At 41.2% G+C, this 21,738-nt stretch overlaps 6 protein-coding genes across 12 annotated transcripts; all 6 read right to left on the bottom strand.

Annotated features, from left to right (window-relative positions):
* Nucleotides 1-1,579: 1,579 nt before the first annotated feature.
* Nucleotides 1,580-4,933, bottom strand: si:dkeyp-69c1.9. 3 transcript variants are annotated; one of them, XR_006032076.1, is made up of 7 exons: nt 4,581-4,933; nt 4,160-4,211; nt 3,713-3,847; nt 3,373-3,607; nt 2,996-3,113; nt 2,555-2,824; nt 1,580-2,463 (listed from the first exon to the last, which is right to left on the bottom strand). XR_006032076.1 is itself a non-coding variant. In XM_042093800.1 (6 exons), exons 1-6 carry the CDS (start codon nt 4,587-4,589, stop codon nt 2,738-2,740), a joined length of 636 nt encoding a protein of 211 aa, XP_041949734.1. In that variant the 5' UTR covers nt 4,590-4,933; the 3' UTR covers nt 1,580-2,737. The 3 variants fall into 3 exon arrangements, 2 of the variants coding, with proteins under 2 accessions (XP_041949734.1, XP_041949735.1); XM_042093800.1 differs by having other exon boundaries at nt 1,580-2,824; XM_042093801.1 differs by having other exon boundaries at nt 1,580-2,824; nt 4,160-4,196; nt 4,695-4,933.
* Nucleotides 4,934-5,174: 241 nt separating this feature from the next.
* On the bottom strand, nt 5,175-7,140 carry c1qb (complement component 1, q subcomponent, B chain). Its single transcript, XM_042093796.1, has 3 exons — nt 6,955-7,140; nt 6,367-6,547; nt 5,175-6,068 (listed from the first exon to the last, which is right to left on the bottom strand). The coding sequence occupies exons 1-3, from the start codon at nt 7,123-7,125 to the stop codon at nt 5,503-5,505; spliced, it is 918 nt and encodes a 305-aa protein (XP_041949730.1). The 5' UTR covers nt 7,126-7,140; the 3' UTR covers nt 5,175-5,502.
* Nucleotides 7,141-7,967: 827 nt separating this feature from the next.
* On the bottom strand, nt 7,968-9,606 carry c1qc (complement component 1, q subcomponent, C chain). 2 transcript variants are annotated; one of them, XM_042093798.1, is made up of 3 exons: nt 9,472-9,606; nt 8,955-9,126; nt 7,968-8,689 (listed from the first exon to the last, which is right to left on the bottom strand). In XM_042093798.1, exons 2-3 carry the CDS (start codon nt 9,115-9,117, stop codon nt 8,118-8,120), a joined length of 735 nt encoding a protein of 244 aa, XP_041949732.1. In that variant the 5' UTR covers nt 9,118-9,126; nt 9,472-9,606; the 3' UTR covers nt 7,968-8,117. The 2 variants fall into 2 exon arrangements, with proteins under 2 accessions (XP_041949732.1, XP_041949733.1); XM_042093799.1 differs by having other exon boundaries at nt 8,955-9,122; nt 9,472-9,559.
* Nucleotides 9,607-9,861: 255 nt separating this feature from the next.
* Nucleotides 9,862-10,829, bottom strand: c1qa (complement component 1, q subcomponent, A chain). The gene is made up of 2 exons (XM_042093353.1): nt 10,670-10,829; nt 9,862-10,439 (listed from the first exon to the last, which is right to left on the bottom strand). The coding sequence occupies exons 1-2, from the start codon at nt 10,827-10,829 to the stop codon at nt 9,862-9,864; spliced, it is 738 nt and encodes a 245-aa protein (XP_041949287.1).
* Nucleotides 10,775-14,974, bottom strand: fbxo40.1 (F-box protein 40, tandem duplicate 1). Of its 3 annotated transcripts, none has more exons than XR_006032017.1 (4): nt 12,149-14,074; nt 11,565-11,808; nt 11,093-11,162; nt 10,775-10,839 (listed from the first exon to the last, which is right to left on the bottom strand). XR_006032017.1 is itself a non-coding variant. In XM_042093322.1 (4 exons), exons 2-4 carry the CDS (start codon nt 14,127-14,129, stop codon nt 11,605-11,607), a joined length of 2,055 nt encoding a protein of 684 aa, XP_041949256.1. In that variant the 5' UTR covers nt 14,130-14,150; nt 14,940-14,974; the 3' UTR covers nt 11,343-11,604. The 3 variants fall into 3 exon arrangements, 2 of the variants coding, with proteins under 2 accessions (XP_041949255.1, XP_041949256.1); XM_042093322.1 differs by lacking the exons at nt 10,775-10,839; nt 11,093-11,162 and adding exons at nt 14,127-14,150; nt 14,940-14,974 and having other exon boundaries at nt 11,343-11,808; nt 12,149-13,996; XM_042093321.1 differs by lacking the exon at nt 10,775-10,839 and having other exon boundaries at nt 11,094-11,192.
* A 2,187-nt stretch (nt 14,975-17,161) lies between these two features.
* fbxo40.2 (F-box protein 40, tandem duplicate 2) lies at nt 17,162-21,687 on the bottom strand. Of its 2 annotated transcripts, none has more exons than XM_042092329.1 (6): nt 21,470-21,687; nt 21,294-21,379; nt 21,061-21,171; nt 20,824-20,935; nt 18,518-20,353; nt 17,162-18,064 (listed from the first exon to the last, which is right to left on the bottom strand). In XM_042092329.1, the coding sequence occupies exons 4-6, from the start codon at nt 20,824-20,826 to the stop codon at nt 17,900-17,902; spliced, it is 2,004 nt and encodes a 667-aa protein (XP_041948263.1). In that variant the 5' UTR covers nt 20,827-20,935; nt 21,061-21,171; nt 21,294-21,379; nt 21,470-21,687; the 3' UTR covers nt 17,162-17,899. The 2 variants fall into 2 exon arrangements, with proteins under 2 accessions (XP_041948263.1, XP_041948264.1); XM_042092330.1 differs by having other exon boundaries at nt 21,061-21,121.
* Between the last annotated feature and the right edge of the window lie 51 nt (nt 21,688-21,738).

Genomic DNA, 21,738 nt, shown 5'->3' with positions numbered 1-21,738 from the left:
CGGGCCCAGGCCCAGGGGCCGAAGGGTCAGGGGGCCCTGAAGCCCAACCCCTTTGCATGAATCATTGCACCTCAATATCAACACATCAGGATGAATCTGATTGAATTAAAGCGGCGAATTACGACCTCTGTTACATTAACATGACAAGAAATTGTGTTGGGCCATCTCAAGCTATGCATTTATTTATTACCATGTAGTTATTACCAGTGTTGTGTGTAACGCGTTAAGTAACGAGTTACAGTAACGTAACTACTTTTTCGAGTAAACTACTGAAAATTTGTTAACGTAACGTAGTTCCTTTTTCATATCGCCGCAACGTTACTTTTCCCAGGGACAGATTTGACAGCGACGCTGCTTTCTCAGCTGTGCGCTTGCGCAATAGGCTCGAGCTCCACAAGGCAGCCTACGTGACAGAGGCTGGTAGCATGAAGTGCAATCATAGCTCCACACGGTACATGACAGAGGCTGGTGGCAATGAAGAGCAATCATAGCAAGCGAGACGCAGCCAACGCTAACTTCTGAGGGATGGAAGTATTCACATTACTTGGAACTCGTTGAAACTAAGGGGAGGAATATGAGTGTTAGTTGTAGCCTACACTGTGCCCTGATTTTTTTCCACTGCCGTTAAAGGAACACTCCACCCATTTGCATTAGGCTTTGCATTGTTAGAAACCCAGTCATACTTTTGAATGGTCATGCAACACTCTCTCATTTTCCCCTGAGACCCAGGTAGGAGTTTAGTCATTTAGAGACCTCAGACCAGCCTCAGACGAGTCCAGGAAGTGACGTCAATTCCGGAAATAAGTACATAATTTACTTTACTCTTTATGGAGAATACAGCGGGAATGACTTAAAGCAACACCAAAGAACTTTCCCTCTGTCGCACGCACACTATTTGTTTATCCAGCACCGGCTTTGCAAATAACGATGTCCACAGACAAGGTAGAATATTTTGCATGACTTATAAAAGTACGATGTATTGCGACATCAGATGCAAGTCAAATTTGTAGTTTCATATGTCTCATTCCATCGAACTACAGATCCGCTACCCGATCTGGCAAACTTACATAGTGCGGTTATAGCCGATAAAGGGCCGCGAAGCAAATGCAGAATTGCTGTTCACCCTGTTACGAGTTGATGAACCACTGAAACGACTTTGGAAACATTATTTTAAGGTACAAAAAACTCTTTGGTGTTGCTTTAATGCAGTAGTGAGTTTTTTTTAGCAGTTTGCAAACGGAATGCATTACCACCACCATCTGCTGGACTGAGGTGTAATGGCAAGTGTACCCTTTAGCCTCGTAATGGCCGCCAGGTGGATAAGGCAAATTATATGTAATGTTCATCCTTTTGCACTAGTAAAAAGTTTAAACTTTTAAGAAGTCCCGTGTCAATGACTCCAGTCTCTGAAGGACAAGAAAAGAAACGAAAATTAAGAAACGAACCCTGCATTGTGCTATAGGCTATACAACTCCATTTGCAAAAAAGTTGAGACGCTTTGTAAAATGTAAATAAAAACAGAATGTAATCTACAAATCATGTAAACCCATATTCAAATGAACATAGACAACATCAAATGTTGGAGCTGATAAATTGTATTTTATATGAAAAATATGTTTATTTTGAATTTGATGCTAGCAACATGTCTCAAAAATGTTGGGACAAAGGCAATGTTGTTTAATGCTTAAGAAAACACAAGGAAGAACATCTTACAACTAATTAGGTTAACTGGAACCATAATTGGATATAAAAGGATATCTCGGAGAGTACCAGATATGGAGATGCAGAGGTATTCATCACTCATACCATTTAAATATACAGGGCCGAATCAAATATACCATTTAAATATACAGGGCCGAAAAACAATATTGGATGGCTGTAATCTTCGGGGCCTCAGATGGCAGTGCATTAAAAACATATCTGTTGCTGTAATGAAAATCTTTGCATGGGCTTAGAAAAACTTCCGATCACCATTGTTTATGAATATGGTTCAAACTCTAGCCTATACCATGCAGAGAAGATTCAGACATGATCCAGAAATACTGCCATCTTATTTGTCCAAGCTCATTTAAAATGTACTTATAGGTGAAGTGGAAAACTGTCCTGTGCTTATACCTATCATGTGTCATTCTTTCTGGACTCTGCATGGACTCCGAAACCTTCTGGACTTAAGTGGAGCAGGGCCATTCAACAGGGTTTTGGTTTGGGCAGCTTACATATCTGAAAAGACACAATTAATGCTGAATAAAGGTATGTTCTGCCATCTACACATGTCTTTTTCGGGAATATGTCAGGAAAACAATGCCAAACTGCACTCTGTCAGCACATATTACAGCAGTATGGCTCCATAGTCGAAGCCCATGTGCTAAAATGCCTGCCTGCAGTCCAGACCTGTCACATTTAGTGCATCATGGATCAAAAAACACAATTAAGAGGACTCCACACTGTTGAGCAGCTGAAATCCTATCGGGAAAAAAAATGATAAACATTTTAAGAAAATATGTCATGTTTTTGCCCAATGTCACTAATTTGAAGAAATGAGTAGGATCCTCACTTGATTCTTTTCTTTTGTGCTCCCTTGACAGAAGTGAGCCAGTAGTGTGAGATGCTCTCACATTGAAATACTGCAGTATCTGGAAGGTGTAGTTTTATAATAATTTATTCTAATGTGCTTTTCAATTTATACATTGCTAATGTCAATTTTGTTAGAAGTCACCTATGCAAATAACCCTTTTTTTCATGTTTGCACACTGACAGTTTTGCTCTGTGGAGCCTTCGATCCTGTGTGTGGAATATTCTCTTCTGTCCGAGCGGGTGTCTTGACCTGCGAAAAACAAAATTAATCAAATCACAAATTGGCACAAAAATACTATTATTATCAAAAAAGACAATGAATTCGTTTATAACATGTTGTAAAATAGGCAGTTGAACAAAGAAAACAAAGTCTTAAGACAATGTTGGTGTAATCATTTCCAACCACATTGTTCAGCAGTACCTCATGTCCACCAGGAGGTGGAGTGCCAGGACTGAGTATGTGCCTCTGGTGTGGTCTGCTGGCCTCCGTTACGGCCCAACCAGGGTAAGTCTCCTTTTGGATCGTTAGGAACTCACCCCTTTGCAAAACAAAAACTAAATTAGAACAGGCAAAAGAATGTGAAAGTCAGCCTTTTCTTCTATAAGTAAAATTAATCTATTTTTGATTTTAATCAATATTTATTGGAAAGATCGCTGCCCTTCCAAATTGTTGCAAATTGTTTTAAAGGATCTAGCAGTCTTCAGTTTTTGGTCTAGTCAATAATGTTTATGGATGCTTTAAGAAAATTCCTGAGTTGTTTTATTCAGAAGTAGGCCTAGGCCTACTGTATTTCTTGCCTGAGAGAGGGGTTTATGCCAAGGTTATCAGGGTGGGGAACCGCAGGGGTTGCCTTTCGAAGTGTGTGCAGAGGGGGTGGAAAGTCCTGCTGATAAAAGGTGACATGCTCCATTTCCTTTGTCATGCCTCTCCTCTCCCATCTTGGCGTTTTCTGCCGTAACGCTAGAGGTGAATACGGCTGGAAGTCCTCGACCCGGAAATCCTCACGGTGAGTTGTCGTGAAGCTGTGCTCACCTGTAACGCCAACCTCTGTTGATGCCCTGCTGAGCTTGTTCACACAGAGCAGTCGTTTTGTCAAATGTGTTTTTTTGTTTTAGGACATGTCAGTAGATAGCTGACCTTCAAGCTGGATGCTGGACTGAAGCATGTTCTTCTTCTCTGTCCTCTGCTGCCTCTCTGCGACAGGTCTCGGACAGAAAGCCCTCTCGCTTGTGGTCTCCATCTTCTCCTTCTTGTCAGGATAGAGCAGCAGACCTTATTGAACAGGGTATGGAGACAGCCATTCACTGTGCATGATAATGATACTGGTAATGATATATACAGTATATATATATATATATATATATATATATATATATATATATATATATATATATATATATATACCGGTAATATATATTAATGTTTGTAATGTTTGTTTTCCATTAGTACTGGTCCCTATATGAAACTAAATGAGCTGAACTTGGTATAAGTCCAGTCGCCATTTTAATAGCAAATGAAAATGAGAGCATTGGGGATTGTAGTATAGGCCTTGGCAACCAAGTGGTTTTGATTTTAGGAGCTTACCAGCCACAGCAGGGCGTTCTCCGTGCCAAATTGAGTCCTGGGCATTTTTATACTGAAAACAACATGTCAGCAATTTGGGTTAAATGTTAAGTTAATAGATTATAAATAATAATCTGAATACTGAAACTGTCTACTGACTTGGCCCTGTTACAATAACTCTCATGGTTAAGGCAACAACAGTTCCTAATATTCATAAAATATAAATAATGCTTAACAAGTTATTCTGTTAAGGAGTGGGTTGAACAAGTGCGTCGATCTGCTTGCTGCTGACACAGCATGCACATCATTTTAAAAAGTTGTGACTTTTATTTAGTATAAAGTAAATGTGTGATATTTTACAATATGAAAACTACAGAAAAAATATCGTTTTATTAATATAATAATAAGTTGATATAATTTGTTTCCTCTTAAAAATACTCACCCAAGTCATTTACCACAGAAGTAGACAGTTCACCTCAACAGATCGTCACCTCAACAAATCCAAACAAACACTTTCTTGTCACATTTGCTTTTTACACACTCTAAATGGTCTTACCTACTCTGTTGTCTGGCTTGATCTATGGAGAAATTAAGTTTTGTGAGTTGCCATAGTCTCCCCTCTGGAGGGTTGCTAAGTAGAGTGGCAGAACAATGGGTTTTGTTGTCATTCACACAAACGCTACATTGAAAAACAAATATTTTAGAGTGCTATGCTCTGAGATCTTTGGTGGAAACGGTCTGTGTGCCAAAGCATGTGTGGGACCTTCTCACACATAAGGATTTTGCCATGAGAGAATGAAAGTGATTTTTATTTGTGCACAAAATACCAAATGGCAAAGTAAGTGCTAGTCTCAAATGTAACTCGTTCTGTGAGTGCAGAGTCAGACAGACGTGTCTAAGCAAAGCAAGGTGGTGAAGATTTTATTACAGTAATCAGTTTTGAAAGGTATCACAATTATCCATACCTGTTTGAAATACACGTGATCCGGGAAGTGAAATTCAAATTGTTTATATTGATCATGAAAATGGAGATATATAAGTGCTTATGATTTATTGCAAGACGTTCACTCACATTGAGATATTTGTACACAAGATTATAAAAGAAATAATGGTAGTACCATTAACATCCAGTCATGCTTTAATCTAATGTCCATTTTGTGTTCAGTTTGCTATACATCAATTTAATTGAATCAATAAATCATTGAATATATCATTTACCAACCATTTAATACATTTGAATTTCATCATGCTTAAAGCTTCCACCACCTCCTAACATATCAAATGATGAATAGAAATCTAAGCAGATCATTTGTGAGAATACAATTCATTTTCTGGTTTGTTTCTTACCCTACGCTTTAGTTGGTTTAGAAAACCAGAAAGCCTGAAAAGGTGCTTTCTGCAGAAGGCTTGCCATCTATTTTGTAAGTATCAGGTGGCTGTAAAGAGACCTCATCATCCTTATTCAGTTCTAGAAGCACAGACCCTGAGGTTACCAGATAGCCTTGCGAGGAATCACACAACTCCAAAATGGCCTCCCATTCTTCCTGCCCTTTCTCCTTCCTCATGATGTTCAGGCAGATGAGCGTCATCGAAGTCACGTGATAGGTGAAGTAGTAAAGCCCTTTCCTTCTGCATGTAAACACACCCTTGTCCAGTGCCACTCCAGTCTGCTCCGGGGTCAAGGGTTCATCTGAGACGACGTAGGTCGACTCAAAGCGAACGGGGACCTTCCCCGGAGATCTGGACATAGGTGGATTCTTGCGGGAGAAGAAGGGCACGCTGCTGCTAGTGGGACTCCCCCTCTCCCCCTTCGGCCCCTCAGGGCCTGGTAGGCCTGGGATCCCCGGATCGCCCTGCACGCCTGGTCTCCCCGGGGGTCCCGGTGGGCCCATATTGCCCTTTGGGCCTTTCAACCAGTGGCCACTCTCCCCTGTCACAGTGGAAGAGAGAGAGGCTATACCAAACAGACTTGAAATGCACGCAGCTGACTTAACAATGTTCATTTGGTCAGCTGTAACTCTACACTCAAGACTTGCATGAAAAGATTGGCAGAACAAGACAGATCTTTTTTTTTATTATACATCGAGTCATATTATAACTTTCATGAAATTCAGCTCCCAAAAGGGAAACACTCAAAACAGCAGCTATCATTTAATATAGTTAGTTGTTCTTCAGAGCAATCATTTGAAGTGAACAATTTGATCTTGGTAGTAAATGTTGGTACGTACCAGGATCTCCCTTCTCTCCCTTTAGGCCGTCTTTTCCAGGACTTCCATGAGTCCCAGGGATGCCAGGCACGCCTGGATAGCCCCGGGAGCCACTGCATGTGTCTGCCACAGACGGTGCCACTAAACATAACAGGATGCTTACAGTCACTGCTGCGCTCGCGCACAGCCTGAAAGGACAAGCCTGAAAATAAGAATGAAAAAAAAGAGTTAATAGTGATATGTAATGTAAAAGTAAAGGTGATAGATGACTCACAAAACACTAGCACTTTTCAATCACCCTTTAGCACCTTTCAATCTCTTCCTGGATTTCTAGTTGAAACGTTTAAAACCAACACAGATAGTGAAAATTAATCAGACTTTAGCGTAATGCTGTACACAATGTCAACTTTAAAACTTGTTTTTTTATTTAGTTTGTCCCCAAGTTACCAGTAGGTCAATGTTGTTGTCTGTGCCACCTGAAATGCCTTAGGAACGCACATGTTTTTTTCTGGAATGGTAGAATCACTTAATCAAACAATTTAGACATAGTAAAATAAAGTTGAGAATGACCAGATGCATATATATATGCTTTGAGTTTGTTCTTCTCACCATTTCTGGTCCTGCAGCTCTGCTTTTGTTGGTGTAGAAGATGTGTTGAAAATGAAAAGCTGCCGTAGTCTTAGTTCCTCTCAAACCAAAATGGTCACTGTGGGTAACATTTGCTTTACCAGAAGAACATGTTGCACAATTGAGGAAATAAAAAATATTTGTGTTCATCATTTTTATTTTTGAAAACGAATGGGTCAATCAAGTGATTTCCTAATGTCCAGTTATAAGGTTTTCCTGGCATCTGCAATTTTCACATCCATCTTCAAGAACAGAAAAATATTCTGTTTCTGTAACACCATCAATTCTCTTCAGAGATATTGATTTTACCTTGTGCACAAATATACACATTTTATCACAGCCAGCATGCATGTGCAATACATCTTAGAAGCATCACTTTATTTTCAATACTGCTTTTATGGCTAAACATTTTTTTATTTACAATCGACCCATTTGGTTTATCAGTATCTATTTGTTATATACATGTATTTCACATATCGTCACCTTCCTAAAATAATGGCATAAGTTCTTTTTTTCCCCAGGTTTTTCAGAAAACACAAAGAAGTTAGCCAAAAATTGAATGATGATGATTTAGGCAAAAAAATATATTGAAACCCACATTTGTCTCTTGACTTAGCTCTTTGGCACTGCATATTCTCTTCATTCACTTCCAATTATATAACACAATTACATGAGTGTATACCATAGAGTGTATACAATATGATATTATTTTTTTATTTTTATATTATTATGTTGTTTGTTTGTTTTGTTTGTTTGTGTACTATTACAATATGATGTTATTTTGTTGTTTGTTTGATGTTTTGTTTGTTTGTGTACTATTACAATATGATGTTATTTTGTTGTTTGTTGTCACCTTTCAACATTTTAACTTTGAAATGGATCCGTTATTATGGGTAAACCATTCCATCATCACCATTTTACCTTTAACCTTGCCTACTAATTTTCCAAGCAAAAAAGACAACAACTACTGTTTGAAACAAATAAAATGACAACAGTTGACATGTTGCTGTACAGTGAATTTATTTGCATATATTCAAGAAAATAATCAAATTGCACATTACATGTAACAGCTCTTTTTTGATTTTAGTTTTTGCTGTCACTTCCCCACAAGTCACCAAAAGAAGATAGTTGAGAGACCAACTAACTCAATGTGCGTAGACCAAGAAGCCTGAAAATACACTGTCTCCCTTTCCCTCCATTACGTACATTCCATTGTTGTGGTCGGTCTCCAGCCACACATGCTGCCCTTTCTTTACGTACACAGCGAGCCCACCTGAGCTCACCTGCTGAGTGTGAGTGTTTACCATGTGATCACAGAAGGCTGCCAGCCTTTGCCCATCTAGCATGATGCTGACACAAAGAGCCTTCAGAGAGGAGGATGCATGGTACACAAAGTAGTACGTGCCTGAAATCTGGCAGCCAAATTTGCCCGTTTCAGTGTCGTAGTGGTCATTGATGTTGGTGATGACCGATGTGAAACGCACGGGGATGCCTCTCTCGGGCTTGACAGCGGTGGCACGCCGGATGCTGAAGGCGGACACCAGGGCAGAATCAGCATGCTCAGCCTCTGCTGGGTCCCCTCGCGGTCCAACCGGGCCTGGCACACCAGGGAGGCCTGGTATTCCACTCTTGCCAATCTTTCCGGGTTTCCCCTTAAAACCAGGGTCCCCTTTCTGCCCCTTCTGTCCCATGGCAAGCCCTGATTGCATGGCCGTCCCTGCCAAGAATTACTGCATTACTAGAAGCCCCGATTGTACAATACAAAAGGCAAAAGATAGTGGTGGCATTAAATCAAAAGCAAAAGATGACTACACGTCATCACAATAGAATTGTTATCTGCTTCTTCTATGCTAACACCTTGCATCATACAAGGTTTTTCATGCTGAATATTTACATTTACATTTAGTCCTTAAGCTGATGTTTTTATCCAATATATTACAGTGCTTAACAGTTATTTAGTGTTCTTGCTGATTCTGGCTTACCTGGATTGCCCTTTTCCCCCTTCAGCCCATTCCTGCCATCGTATCCTGGGGGGCCAGGGATGCCAGGCATACCAGGTGTTCCCCCAGAGGTGCAGGGTTCCAGAGACACCATGGGAGAGAGACACAGCACCAGAGACACTCCCAGGATACTACAGCCAAACATGCTCGCTGACTTACAGAACAAAATATAACCACGTGTCAAGGAATGACTAAGAAATCTTAAAAACCCAGCCATGCCATGAGCCATGGTTTTAATCACAAACTCTCCACATTGTCACTACACTGTAATAAACATTCAAGTTACTACATGGAGAAAGTAAAAGAAAAGTGATGAACACTAAAGACAGATATTACCACTGATTATGTGAGCTGATGCAGTTTACAGTTAAATATGACTGCATAAGACACAAACATAACTAAATAAATAAAAATAAAAAACATTGCAACATGAAACTGGTATGACTGCATTAGAAAATCTCAATTCATTCAGGAATAATAAAGGGCATAAAACACTTACTTTATGGCTCTGGTGATCTCTTAATGCTAACAGAAGCTGCTGACTGTCCTCAGAAGAACTTACTTTATACTGAAACCGCAATATGCTACTGCTGCAGGTTTCACTGTTCTCTTCACTTCCCTATGCTTATTATGTCAACAGCATTCATCCTCCAATTTGAAATTATGGAGTCTCATACATGTTGGAAGACAAATAAATGACACACACACACACAGCACAACACACTCAACGTTTTGCATCTTTTTTGGTTTATTGAAAGCTCAAGAATAAAATGAAATGACCAGTAGTCTTACAAGCTCAGAATGGTTATTTACTTAGTTTATATCAACTCACATCAGTTTAATCAGTATGGAAGTACTGTGTAAGCTATGAGCCCATGACAGAACTCATCTATGCAATTGCACTGACAAGGAATCCATTGAACACAAAGAACCTGTTCTTTGATTTTGAAGGTGAACTATCGTGATCATCCTTGAAAGGCTCCAGCCACACTTTCTGACCTGCAGACAACTTCAGCACTGTGCCACCAGAGATGACCTGTTTGATCTGCCTGGTGTTGTAGTCACAGAAGCTCAGCGGGTCAGAAAGTGTGTCGCTCTTCAGCTTCACGCAAATGTTTTGTGCAGACATAGCATGAAACACAAAGTAGTAGATGCCTGGAATCTTGCAAGTGAATTTGCCCTCAGTGGTGTCAAAGTCTCCATTGATGTTTACGTTAACGGTGTTAAACTTCAGGGGCCTGTTGATGGACGGAAGGTCATCTACGGTCAGAGACAACGAGAATCCTGACCGCTCGTTTTGCGGGATGCCAGAGCCTCCGCTGTTGGACCCTTTGGGGCCGGGTAGTCCGGGGGGGCCCTGTGACCCCAGGTCGCCGGTGTACCCCTTCGTGCCGATCTCCCCCGGCTCGCCTTTGCTGCCCTGGTCCCCCTTTGGCCCACGCACCATTCCTTCCCCATCAAAATGACCTGGAAAGCAGTCATGTATATTTTACATTATATGTCCAGAGCAACTTACAGTGAACTACGCTAGGTCCCTAACCACTAGATAACCCCCCCCCCCCACCCACCCACCCGTATGTTTTGTAATTAAGCATGGATAGTCTCATATCTATACCAGCCAGAATTATTTTTGAAATACTTTGAATGATCATCATTTTTATTTTAGATTAGAACTGCCATGGCTAATTCATACATACTAGGCTCTCCCTTCTCTCCCTTCTGTCCAGGTAAGCCCTCCCTGCCAGGGATTCCTTTGTCCCCTGGTTTGCCATCCTGAACCCTGCAGGAGTCCTGACTAAGCCCAGACGGTAGGACGATCACCACACACACCAGCGCCAGGCACACAAAGCACTGCATTTCCCAAAATCTACAACACATTAGAAAACAAATCACACTAGTATCACAAATCACATTAGTAACAACAGTTACGTAAAAATATCATTTTTGTTGCCGGAGACAATGTATTCACATGGATATTGTCCATGGGCAAGGAAGTCATCATTCTTTTATTCTGCATCATTATTTAAAAACATAATTTTCAAAAAATATCAATAAAATGTTTTATAACAACATTATACACCATTTACAATGCATTGCACCGTCTGTGAAAAGATACTCACCACTGTTTTCCAATGGTGACTGTAATATGATACTGAGAGATCTTTTTTGTTTTGTCCTCAGAGTAGAAAACTATGGCAAGAACCAACGATTAAGCAAAGACTGTGGTCAGTTAGTTTCACTTCCTTACAAAATGACCTGAACTTCGTTAAATACAGAACAGGCACATGAATAAAGGGGAAACATGAAAAGATTGAAAAGAGAAAGACTGAGAGAAATCTGTGAAAATTTACAAGACACGTGTACATCTTGTAGTTTCATAATTTTAATAAATAAACTTGTAGCGATTGTTAGTCAAATGTTACAACATGAATACTGAAATGTTTCAATAGAGTGATATGATGAATTTGTGAATCTACAACATTAAATAACATGCACAGTGTATTGATGAAAAACAGCCTTGGGTAAAGTGGTTACTGGAAAACAAGAAAACGAGAACAACATGTTGTTGAAATGTCCCCAATGTTGACTTACAGGTATATGAACTTGAACTGTCATAAAACCTTTGGAAATGTCATTTCTTTCTCGAGAACATGGAAACCAGATTCTGAGTTCTATCTATTTCCTCTTCAGCATCAAATATGCCAATGAGAGGCACAGGGTCACTCTTATGCTCTGCTACGTAGTACGGGCAAACTTTCAGGTGCTCAGACATGGGAGGGCAGCTGACAAAACACCAGCCATCCACAGTGGAGAAACTGTTGCTGAACTGCCACACCTGGGTAAAAAGATACTTTCTCAAATTAGATTTGCAAAAGTGCATGCTGGTGTAGCTGTATTAACATGGTACTTGTACTGTATTATAATAAAAATAGATGTGTTTAAACATATAGACAAATACACACAGACACACACACACACACACACACACACACACACACACACACACAACTCTTTTCTATCTATATGTATTATATGTGTATATGTGTGTTTTAAATGTTTTTGTATGTTGTATGCGTGTGTCTGCAGTAATTTTGAATGATGAGCAGTGTTAGGTCAAGGTTCTTTCAAGTTTTGCAATAGATTAAATATAAAACAATTCCATGTGACAGACATACCGTTTTCTTTGACTTCCAGCAGAATCCTCCATGCGAGTAAGTCTTCTTCTCCCACTTGAGGGAGACGATGCCCCTGTCGTAGAGCAGAGTGCCACTGACCTCCCGCATATACTTTGACACAAGGGCCAGCTGGGACAAGGAGAAGCTGTCCAGGTACCGGGCGATATGCACCAGGACCTCGAAGGGCAGTCTGCTGAGCGAGTCCAGGTTCCGTGCCCGCGCCCGCTCTGATGTCGTGGTCTTCACGCCCTCGTAGAGCATGCCCGACACTTCCGGTTTCAATGTGAATGTGCTCAGGTCCTTGTTGTAGGATACAGTGGCCGCCTGCGAGGCCGGACGGAGCCTCCTCTGAATGAACGTGCAGCCCAGGTAGGCCAGGGGGCAGCGCTGTTCGAACCACCCACTGACATGGCACTGGATGTCGGCGTGCACGTTCCTGAAGTGGGGTGCGTACTCGTTGCGGCGGAAGACTTGGCTGCACAGGAACGTAAAGGCCGAGCTGCACTTGTTGTGCTTCCCCGTTACGCTTTCGGCCTCGATCTGAACGTGGATTTTCGGATCCCTCCCTGCGGTGATGTCCGCCAGGGAATCATTTTGTTGGAATGGGGCAGAGAGAAAATCATAAGTCTGAGTCCCGATATTGACAAACAGTGCGTCGAAAGAACTGGATTCAGCTATTAAGTGACCCCTATGCTCATTTTCCAGGGAGCATAACAGAGTTGCTTGGACCTCATCCCAGTTCGGCATGTCATCCATGTCCACTCCCAGGTCAGAGGTGTCCACAGATACACTGAACTTCCTGAGGATAGAGGGATTTCGAATACGGCTGGACCTGGCTTTAAAGCTGCTGGGGATTACGAATGGTTTGACTGTTTTGATCTCCTTGGGTTTCCTTCCTGCATATAGACGCTTCTTTGTAGGATTAGTTTGGCATGTGTACATAAACGATGCAACCAAAAACTTCTCCTCATCCATGTTGCTCATGTTCTCTATGTATTGAGCCTCAGAGATGTTTTCTGCAGATACGTTGTTCATGCTCATCTCAGGTTCTTCTTCTTCTAGTGTTTCTAAGCCATTGTCCTGTTCATGTCTCTTTTTGGATGGAGTGGGATTGTTTCCCAAAGATTTCACTGTTTCCCTACAGCCACTCAGTTCCATACTAAACATTCTCTCCCAGACGTTATAGTTGGAGGTGTTCACCCCGGAGCCTCTTATTAAGGCTTGACGCTGCTCTTCAGTAAGCTCGTCTTCTTCAAAAGTCAACTCAAGGGCCCCATCTTTATGTGCAGGGTCTGCAGTGGCCCCGCCAACTGCCCCACACACCCCTCCGACTGCCTCGGGTGACCCTCCGACCGCTCCCTTCTGAACTGGGGGCTCCTCCTCCTCTTCTGCCTTCTCTGTCAGCTCAGGAAAGAGGGTCTTCATCTTCAGAGACTGGAACAAGTGTCTTTGGTCTCTCAGAGCCATGGACATGTCCAGCGGCTCCTCAGCGTACGTCTCGTTCAGAACGTTCTCGTAGAACGCCAGGTGCATTTCCTCGACCGGCCAGCGGTTCCACTCCATGGAACAGGACACCACGCTGGCGGGGCACACCTCGAGGTGCTGTGCCAGTCTGGAGCGGCACATTGTGAAAGGGCAGCCGTAGTGCGCGTTGAGGCAGGGCACCATCTCGTTTGGGCACAGGAGGGCATGCTCCTCCTCCTTGCACAGGTGGAAGGTCGCGCCACAGAGTGTCCGGCAGCTGATGACCACGCACGAGACGGAGATCTCAACGGGGGCCTTACAGCGTCGGCTGTAGCAGCTCTCACAATGCCTGTGTAACTTGGACGTGGGGGTTCTCTGTCTCCCCTGATAAGAGTCCACAAAGATACCAAGCATTAAGTGAAATGTCTGTCTACCACAGCTTCATGTACTGTATGTTTTCTAAATAAAATATTTGAAACACCAAATAAAAAGTAAAATTAATGTAGCGACATACCATAATGATGAAAGTCAATGAATTCTGTTGGATGAAAACATGTTTTATCAGTTTTTTTGTCGTAAAGCATGTCATCATGGCAGCTTATCATGAAAATATTTAGAGCATGATACTTATACTGACACTGACACACTTGCATTCTGCGCCAATACTTACCTCTAATCAAACACTAACATCGATCTAATTCAATCAAATTAAATGTCATGTAAGCATTTATCAGTATTTAAATATGCCTTGTTTGACTTGGAATATGAACAAAAATGTAATGGAGGAGTTAAAGAAGGAACTGAAAAAGTGCCGTAATAGTTTTGCAAATATACTAATGGCTCCACCTGCAGTCGTTTTGAAGCACAAAATTAACAGTATGGCAGAAAGTAATGGAGAGGAAACGAAATGCAATGAATGCAACAAGGACAACCTGACGTTGGTTCAATGGCCTAGGTTAAAAAAAGACCATTGTTTATGCAAACCACCTGTGATATAAATATTGCAGTCGCAGACTTGCCAAGAATAGACTCTGATTATGACTAATGTTATTCAGGGCGTGTAGAGAACAGAATCAGAAAATAAATGCATTTCAATACATGTACAATTTAAGACACGAACACATTTTCAGTATCAATGAATGTCTACTGTTTTCTTGCATTAGTGTTCCTCAATCTTCCCTGTTCATTACCTCATTACTTCTTACTCATGACAAACACATAACGAGGTGCCATAGATAACTAGGAAGTATTGAGACAGCAGTGAAAATTAACTTTTTGGCCTTTACATGAGTGTGCAGAGCCACCCAAACAAAAGCAGCATACTCACCAGTGGTGTCCTGTTAAATCAGTGGGACTCAGAGAGTGTCTGTGGTACTGTGTCAGTCAGGGGGATAAAAATAGAGAGACAACGTGACCAGACCTCTGAAATAGAAGTGTCAGGTTACATGCTCTAAGAATGTATGTGCTTAATGAATGAGTTCTAAATTACCTTTACTTAATTCCATGAACTAATGTTTTAGCAAGATTACAATTGATAGAATAATAACATTGACTATTGATCTGAGATCAATAGTTAAAAAGTTGGTGCAAACATTCAATGAATTGTTTTGAATTGTTTGAATTTCCACATAGTTAAACACAGAAACTGGGTTATTTCTTTTTGCCACACATACTTTTTTTAATATGTGAATAGTGATATGACATCAATACCACATAATTAGTACAGGACAGAACAGAAACAAATAGAGAATTACAGACAGAATGAGCACAATACATCTCAAGTGTTCATGAGAAACCACATTGTTTCCTTATTTCCAGCATCTAATCTTGTTATTCTGAATCATGAACCATGTTTACGTTGTTTCAGCAGTTTGATTCAGCTTGACCTCATATTATATAGCATATTATGAAGTTTGAAAAGCAGTTTTGAAGTTTTAAAACACAAAATATCTATTTCAATCAAGAAACAGTACAGTATCAAGTCAAATCACACGATAGGGAAGTGTTCATTTCCGTAATGACTTTAAACTGATGTAGCTGATCTCGCCCTTTTCATGGGCTTCACAAACTCTCAAGGATGCAACAGGTGATATACTGTCCTGAATGTCATTTGTATTATCGAAAGTATGGAACGTGAAACCTCAAGGTTGTCATTTTAAACATAGCCTCGAGAGAAGCATGGGAATGTCATGGTTCCAACCATGTTTCATAGAAAAAAAAGTTTCAAATGTTAGACAAAAATAGTCTCAGAATTTCAGATGTTATATGGGGAAACAGTGTGGAAATGAGGATGAACTTTGATCCTCTTTGCTAATATTAACCAGGGCCGGCTATGCCCACCCAAGCATTCTCTTGCCCACCCAAACAAATTCAAGAAGTCAAAGGTTTTTTTTTTTTCAATTGTGCATCTGCGCAGTGTGCAATCTCGAACTCAGCTTGGATTTACATAATTTGGTGTTGAGTGTAATAGAAGCTAGCTGGTACATAGCTGTGGAATATGTATGTGTGTTAGATAATACTCCCTCCTGATGCCTTAAAGGAAAATTCTGGCCATTTTTCACATAGAAACAATCAGTGCTCTGGCATGCCCAGTGATCTTCAATGCATGCCCAGATTGAGCAATGTTGCAGGGCAACCACATAACCGGTTCCATGTCTTCCAATTAGATAAAGAAGAAAGAACTTCTCAAGAAACTGATCTTTAAAGTTCTCAGGAAACTTGAGGTTGGTATGAGGGAGTGTATTGTGAGCAACCTACACGTTCATCTTGCACTGGATCATTTTCCTGAATCTCAATATTCTGCTCACAGCAACTCTGGGCAAATTAATAGGTCAGCACCAGTCAGAGGCTGCATTCATTATTTTGCACTTTTATGATGATCACATCACCAAAAGTAGGTTATTGGTTCTACCAAAAAATATTTGGCAGTATTTTTAAACTACAAAAATACTGATACAAAATACAAAGCAATTTTCTTCAACAAAATAAAAATACAAATGACAACATACTATTTTGTATTTGAATAAAATTAAATACATGTATCAGAAATACTGCCTATCCCTGGCTGTTGGCTACAGAAACTCAAGGTAGGTAGTATCTATTTATTTGTGTTTGGGCTTTGTGTTTATGTCAATTTTGATCCAATTTGACCGCTTTGCTATGTTGCTAAAATTTCTACTAGCCCACCCAAATGTAGTAGGCTAGAACCGGCCCTGATATTAACCATTAAAGGGATAGTAAGCAAATTTGAGCTAGTGCACTTTTTGTCACATCCAACAAATAGCCTCACGATCCGCAAGCGCTCCAATCTGTGTGCGCACTGAAAAAAAGCTCTAGTTTTTCTTCACAGCCTTGGCTCTGTAAACAAACACAGTGTACATGCCTGTACACAACACTATTACTCCCAATCAGTGGCATTAGTGAGCACCCACATGCAGTAGGCTACCAATGAGGCACTAAGGGGAGGATTCTATTTATACATTTTTGAGTTCAACGGTCTTTCTCTAGTATTGCTAACCCTAAAACGCAATGTCAAAAGCAAGCCTCTTATCAAATTAATGTCTGTTTATCCAGGTGCACCCAAAATAACATCACAAAACATCCAAGAAGACTCAATGGCCTGCCACATCAACAAATCTAAGATTCATGCAAAACATTTTTTTCACCAAGTACTTAACCAAATACACAAACTCTTAAATATTAGTACAGTGGTTCTCAAAACTGTGGTACAAGTACCACTGGTGGGAAGCAGACTCCTTCTAGTGGTACTCCAAGAGTCTCCAATTTGTTTTAATAACGATGACATAATCACTTCAAATTATATCCAAATATATATAATAACAAAACCTTAACCATGCGATCACTGAAGTTAAATTTAAACAATTTTTTGTCTTTCATGAAAAAAGTAGGCCTTTCGATTTGTTTACTGTATATCAGCCAACAGGAGCCAATAGGCCTACTAGGCTAGTTTAACTGTATGGCGCATTAGCAAATGGTTGACAAGCTAAGCTGTGCTGGCAAGCAAAGGAATAGGAAGCAAACATGATGGATCAAAAACATTCGCGCAATCATGGCTCCAAAAGGGAAGTATTAGAAAAAGAAGTGTGGTGAATATGTCTAGCAGAAACTAAAGTTGGTGACAATGAGCCCAGTACAAGTGACGTAGTGAAGCTTTCATGGCAGTAATAATGATACTTGAAGAGTCAATTGTTTTCTGAGGTGGTACTCATTGTGAAAAGTTTGAGAACCACTGTATTAGTATGAATCACGTTTTCCTGTTAAACAACATCAGTTAACTTGATTCTTCTTCCAATCTTTCAGCATTACGGCAATCCGCTCTGTTTTCATCTCCCGCTGGTAGAATGGACAGACCTTCAGATGGTCTGACATTGAGGGCTCATCGCCAAGGCACCACCTGTCAACTTTGCTAAAAAGATTGCTGAACTCCCACACCTGTTGAAAAGCCAACAGAAATGTGGTTTTTATTAGCGAGGTAAATAAGTGGCTTGTATCAATATTGTTACGGGTACAAGAAAATGAGGACCAAATTTAAATTAGTCAGTCCTACCAGGATTTTGCAAGGGTTTGTTACGTGTGACTGCAGCCAAACTGAATGTGTTGTAGGGAAAATGATGTTAAACTGTAATGTCATTTTCTTAGTAGGAATTCTAGGGAAAAAATCTGATCCCAGGATCTTGTGAAGGTGATGATAAAAATCCTGGTTGGACAGTGCAGTTTAAAAGTAGAATTTTCAGTTTGTAGAATAAGGTATTACAATACTGAACTGCTACTGTAGGCCTATGTGACATTACTGTATAAACATAGTTTATGAACAGTTGGATAAGTCTAAATCTTTAATAATTTCACATAGTAGTGGAAATGTATTGTCTAACCATTTTCACCCACCTTACTACACTTCCAGCGGGAGCCCCCATGGGAATATGACTTCTTCCTCCATTTCAGCGACACCATGCCTCTTTCCTGAAGATGTGTAGCACAGACGTCACGGAACAGCTGCGAAACCAAAGCCAGCTGGGACAAAGTGAAGCAGTCTAGAAAACTGGCAATGTGACACAGGACCTCATAGGGCAGGTTGCCAAGGGAGTCTTCGTACTTGGCTTGCTTGGCCTGAGGGGGACCAGGCTCGCCCGTGGTTATGACTGGCCCACACACCTGCGGTTTAAGGCTGAACGTGCTCAGGTTCTGGTGGTAGGATATGGTGGCTTTTTGTGCGAGTGGACAGATGTTCTTTCTGACGTATGTGCACCCCAGGTAAGCCAGAGGGCACCTCTGTTCAAACCAGCCCTCCAGGGAGAACTGGATGTCTGCGTGCACATTTTTGTAGTGGTAGGGGTACTCATCTCGTCTGAACGGGTGGCCACATCGAAAGGTGAATGTACAGCTGGTCGTGTCGTGACGTGAGGTGATACTCTCTGTTACGGTCTGGACGTACAGTTTCAACTCTTTGTCGGCTGTGATGTCGGCCAGTGATGTGTCAGGTTGGAACGGAGCAGTGGGGTAGCTGTAGGTTTGCGTCGCTATGTCGACGAAGTTCCCATCTATCCCCACCGTCTCGCAGATTTTATGCCCGCGAACCTCTTTCTCCGCACAGCACAGCAAGGTTGCATACATTTCATCTGTTACATGAATATCCTCCTCAGACAGACCCAGATCAGAGGTATCAGTGTACTTATGCTCAGTGTCTGGGATCTTTGAGTAATCTTTCTTATGGATCCGTTTGCCCCTGTAGCTAATAGGAGGTTTGTAGTTGTACAGTGTCATAACAGGTATCGGTTCAAGGTTTCCATAAACAAAGTCCTTTTCCCTTGGCGTGCAAGCAGCCATTTGGCCAAAAGAAATCAGCATGCGACCGTTATGCACTATGTACATGTTGTACTCCTGAGCAGTCATGTCTTGTCCGACGCGCTCCAGAACCCCTCTCTGCCATGGAGCATGTCCGACAGAGCCACCTACAGCGTTTTGTTCTGACTCTTTGGAAGATCCCTTACTGTCTGTTTTGTCGTCTTGGTTTTGTATGGAGGCCTGTTTGCAGCCACCCCTCTCCATGCTAAACATCATCTCGTACCGGTCATATTTGTCCCTGTCGAGAGTCCTTTCCTCTGCAGCTGCCACCTTCTCTTCCTGTATGTTTTCTTTCTGTGTGGCTGGCGTGGGGCCCTTACCAAAGGGATAATCCGATCCTCCATTAACTTCAGCTCCATTTGAGTAGGGCTTCCCTCCTACTGCACCTTCCTCTTCCTCAGGCGGAAGGGGTTCGTCGTCTTCTTCTACTAATTCAGGGAAGAGCGACTTCATTTTTATCCTGTTACACAGGTACCTCTGGTCTCTGATGGCCATGGAGAGGTCAAGGGCCTCACCCTCTTTGTCGTCTTTCAAAAGATTGATGTAGAAATCGTTCTGTATGTCTTCGAGTGGCCAGCGGTTCCACTCCATGGAGCAGCAAATCACGCTTGCTGGACATACCTCAAGGTGCTTTGCCTGCTTAGAGCGACACATGCGGAAGGGGCAACCAAATTGCGCATTGAGGCAGGGCACTTTCTCATTCGGGCACAAAAGGGTGTGTTCCTCCTCCTTACACAGATGAAAGGTCGCCCCACAAAGCGCACGACAGCTGATGATCACACACGAGACGGAGATCTCAACAGGAGCTCTACAGCGTCGGCTGTAGCAGCTCTCACAGTGAGCATGTAATTTTGAGGCTTTGAAGTTTCTGTAATAGCTCTGGAAAAATGGTACCAAGAACAAAAATGTTTCATTAATATAAAACTATTTTTCATTAGACAACACACAAACTACTGTTAGACAATTACATTAATACAATTTGCATTCATAAGCATGACATACCACTTTGAGAATGGAATATTTCCATTTAAAAATAGGCCTGGCACTTTTGCTATAGTATATAGGACACTATAAAATATGTCATTGAGTGCACGAAAATCTCTCTTCTGAGTTTACCATTTCAAACAATGAGTTGGACATACTATAATTTTCGAATTTAATTTAAATTCACACATGGCAGACATTTGAGTTTAAAACCAAATTTACAAATGTTGCACAACTGACTGACGCTTGGCCATGACATACTTTTTCCGACACTGTTTTGAAATACACATAGCAGCTTCTCTATCATTTATAGCACAGCCTGTAGGTCAAAGTCATTTATCAGACTTGAAAGAACGTCAACATACCATCTTTATCCAAGGTTTCTACTGATTCATCAGTATTTCAAAAATTGTTGGTCGCTTCCACTTTATTTCATTGAGCAGTATATTGGAATCCAAACACAGAGTCTGCAGGAAACTGAAAGAACATGAAGGTAATTGTTTTGTTCTTCAACAGCCAACAAATTGATCGACTTGAAATCTGTTTTTTGGTTAATATCCACTGTATATATTTACAGTTTTGTTTTCTGTCTGCAAACCTACCTCATACAAAAACACCTTGCTGTCATTCATATGCCTTCAAGTGCAGTGCCCTCCGTGTGTTCTGGGGTTAAAAATAGTCCAGTATGCTGACAGTGCAATGCTATATAGCCACTGAAAACAGGCCAAGATGTTAAAAGGTCAAACAATAATGCAAATACATTGAACAAGTAATTTAGACAATCAAAGCAAATACCGAAGAGTAATGCAGTGCATGATGTCAACAGCTTACTTACAAGAGTAGACTATGTCTGAGGCAGGTTCCTGTGAGAGTTCTGCCTTGCATGTCCTCATGCAGTCCACTGGGGGACAGTATGAGACTCTAGGATAAAAATAGTTTATTTTTCTATTTTTTTAGATTTATAGATTTATAGTTAATAGTTTCATAATATGATATCATGAAACTGTATACTTTGCGTTTCTTGATATTCCTCTACATTGCGCCTCCTAACTCTAGAAGGAAATCCAGCCACAACCACCGGACTTCACACAATCCACTGTTCACTCTTGGGGACTCATTAAGGGAGGAGGTGTTGGTCTGCAGAATGAACACAAGATGGCCCTAGTCAGCTGGTGCTTCGTCCCCAGCTGGAACTGTCCATGGAAATACTCATTTGTCATGGGACTTCATGAACGCAAAAAGGCTGATTTTATAACTCTAAATGACAAATCTTAAATAGA

This window comes from Alosa sapidissima, chromosome 5, assembly GCF_018492685.1.
Source record: "Alosa sapidissima isolate fAloSap1 chromosome 5, fAloSap1.pri, whole genome shotgun sequence".
Lineage (NCBI taxonomy): Eukaryota > Metazoa > Chordata > Actinopteri > Clupeiformes > Clupeidae > Alosa > Alosa sapidissima.
This window is presented reverse-complemented; position numbering and strand designations above follow the sequence as displayed.

Bases quoted from the DNA above. Each gene is read 5' to 3' on its own strand.
- si:dkeyp-69c1.9 (XM_042093800.1), bottom strand. The intron at 3,608-3,712 runs GTCAGCTATCTA...TTGGCGTTACAG, and splicing joins GTCCAGCATCCAGCTTGAAG to GTGAGCACAGCTTCACGACA. The intron at 2,825-2,995 runs GTACTGCTGAAC...TGTTTTTCGCAG, and splicing joins CACCTCCTGGTGGACATGAG to GTCAAGACACCCGCTCGGAC.
- fbxo40.2 (XM_042092329.1), bottom strand. The intron at 18,065-18,517 runs GTGGGTGAAAAT...GCTTTTCAACAG, and splicing joins CCCGCTGGAAGTGTAGTAAG to GTGTGGGAGTTCAGCAATCT.
- fbxo40.1 (XM_042093321.1), bottom strand. From the start codon at position 14,026: ATGCTTGGTATCTTTGTGGACTCTTATCAGGGGAGACAGAGAACCCCC. The intron at 11,809-12,148 runs GTATGTCTGTCA...CTTTTTACCCAG, and splicing joins GCTGGAAGTCAAAGAAAACG to GTGTGGCAGTTCAGCAACAG.
- c1qa (XM_042093353.1), bottom strand. From the start codon at position 10,829: ATGCAGTGCTTTGTGTGCCTGGCGCTGGTGTGTGTGGTGATCGTCCTA. The intron at 10,440-10,669 runs GTATGTATGAAT...ACTGCTTTCCAG, and splicing joins GGGAGAGAAGGGAGAGCCTA to GTCATTTTGATGGGGAAGGA.
- c1qc (XM_042093798.1), bottom strand. From the start codon at position 9,117: ATGTTTGGCTGTAGTATCCTGGGAGTGTCTCTGGTGCTGTGTCTCTCT. The intron at 8,690-8,954 runs GTAAGCCAGAAT...AATTCTTGGCAG, and splicing joins GGGGGAAAAGGGCAATCCAG to GGACGGCCATGCAATCAGGG.
- c1qb (XM_042093796.1), bottom strand. From the start codon at position 7,125: ATGATGAACACAAATATTTTTTATTTCCTCAATTGTGCAACATGTTCT. The intron at 6,548-6,954 runs GTGAGAAGAACA...TCTTATTTTCAG, and splicing joins GAGCTGCAGGACCAGAAATG to GCTTGTCCTTTCAGGCTGTG. The intron at 6,069-6,366 runs GTACGTACCAAC...CCACTGTGACAG, and splicing joins GGGAGAGAAGGGAGATCCTG to GGGAGAGTGGCCACTGGTTG.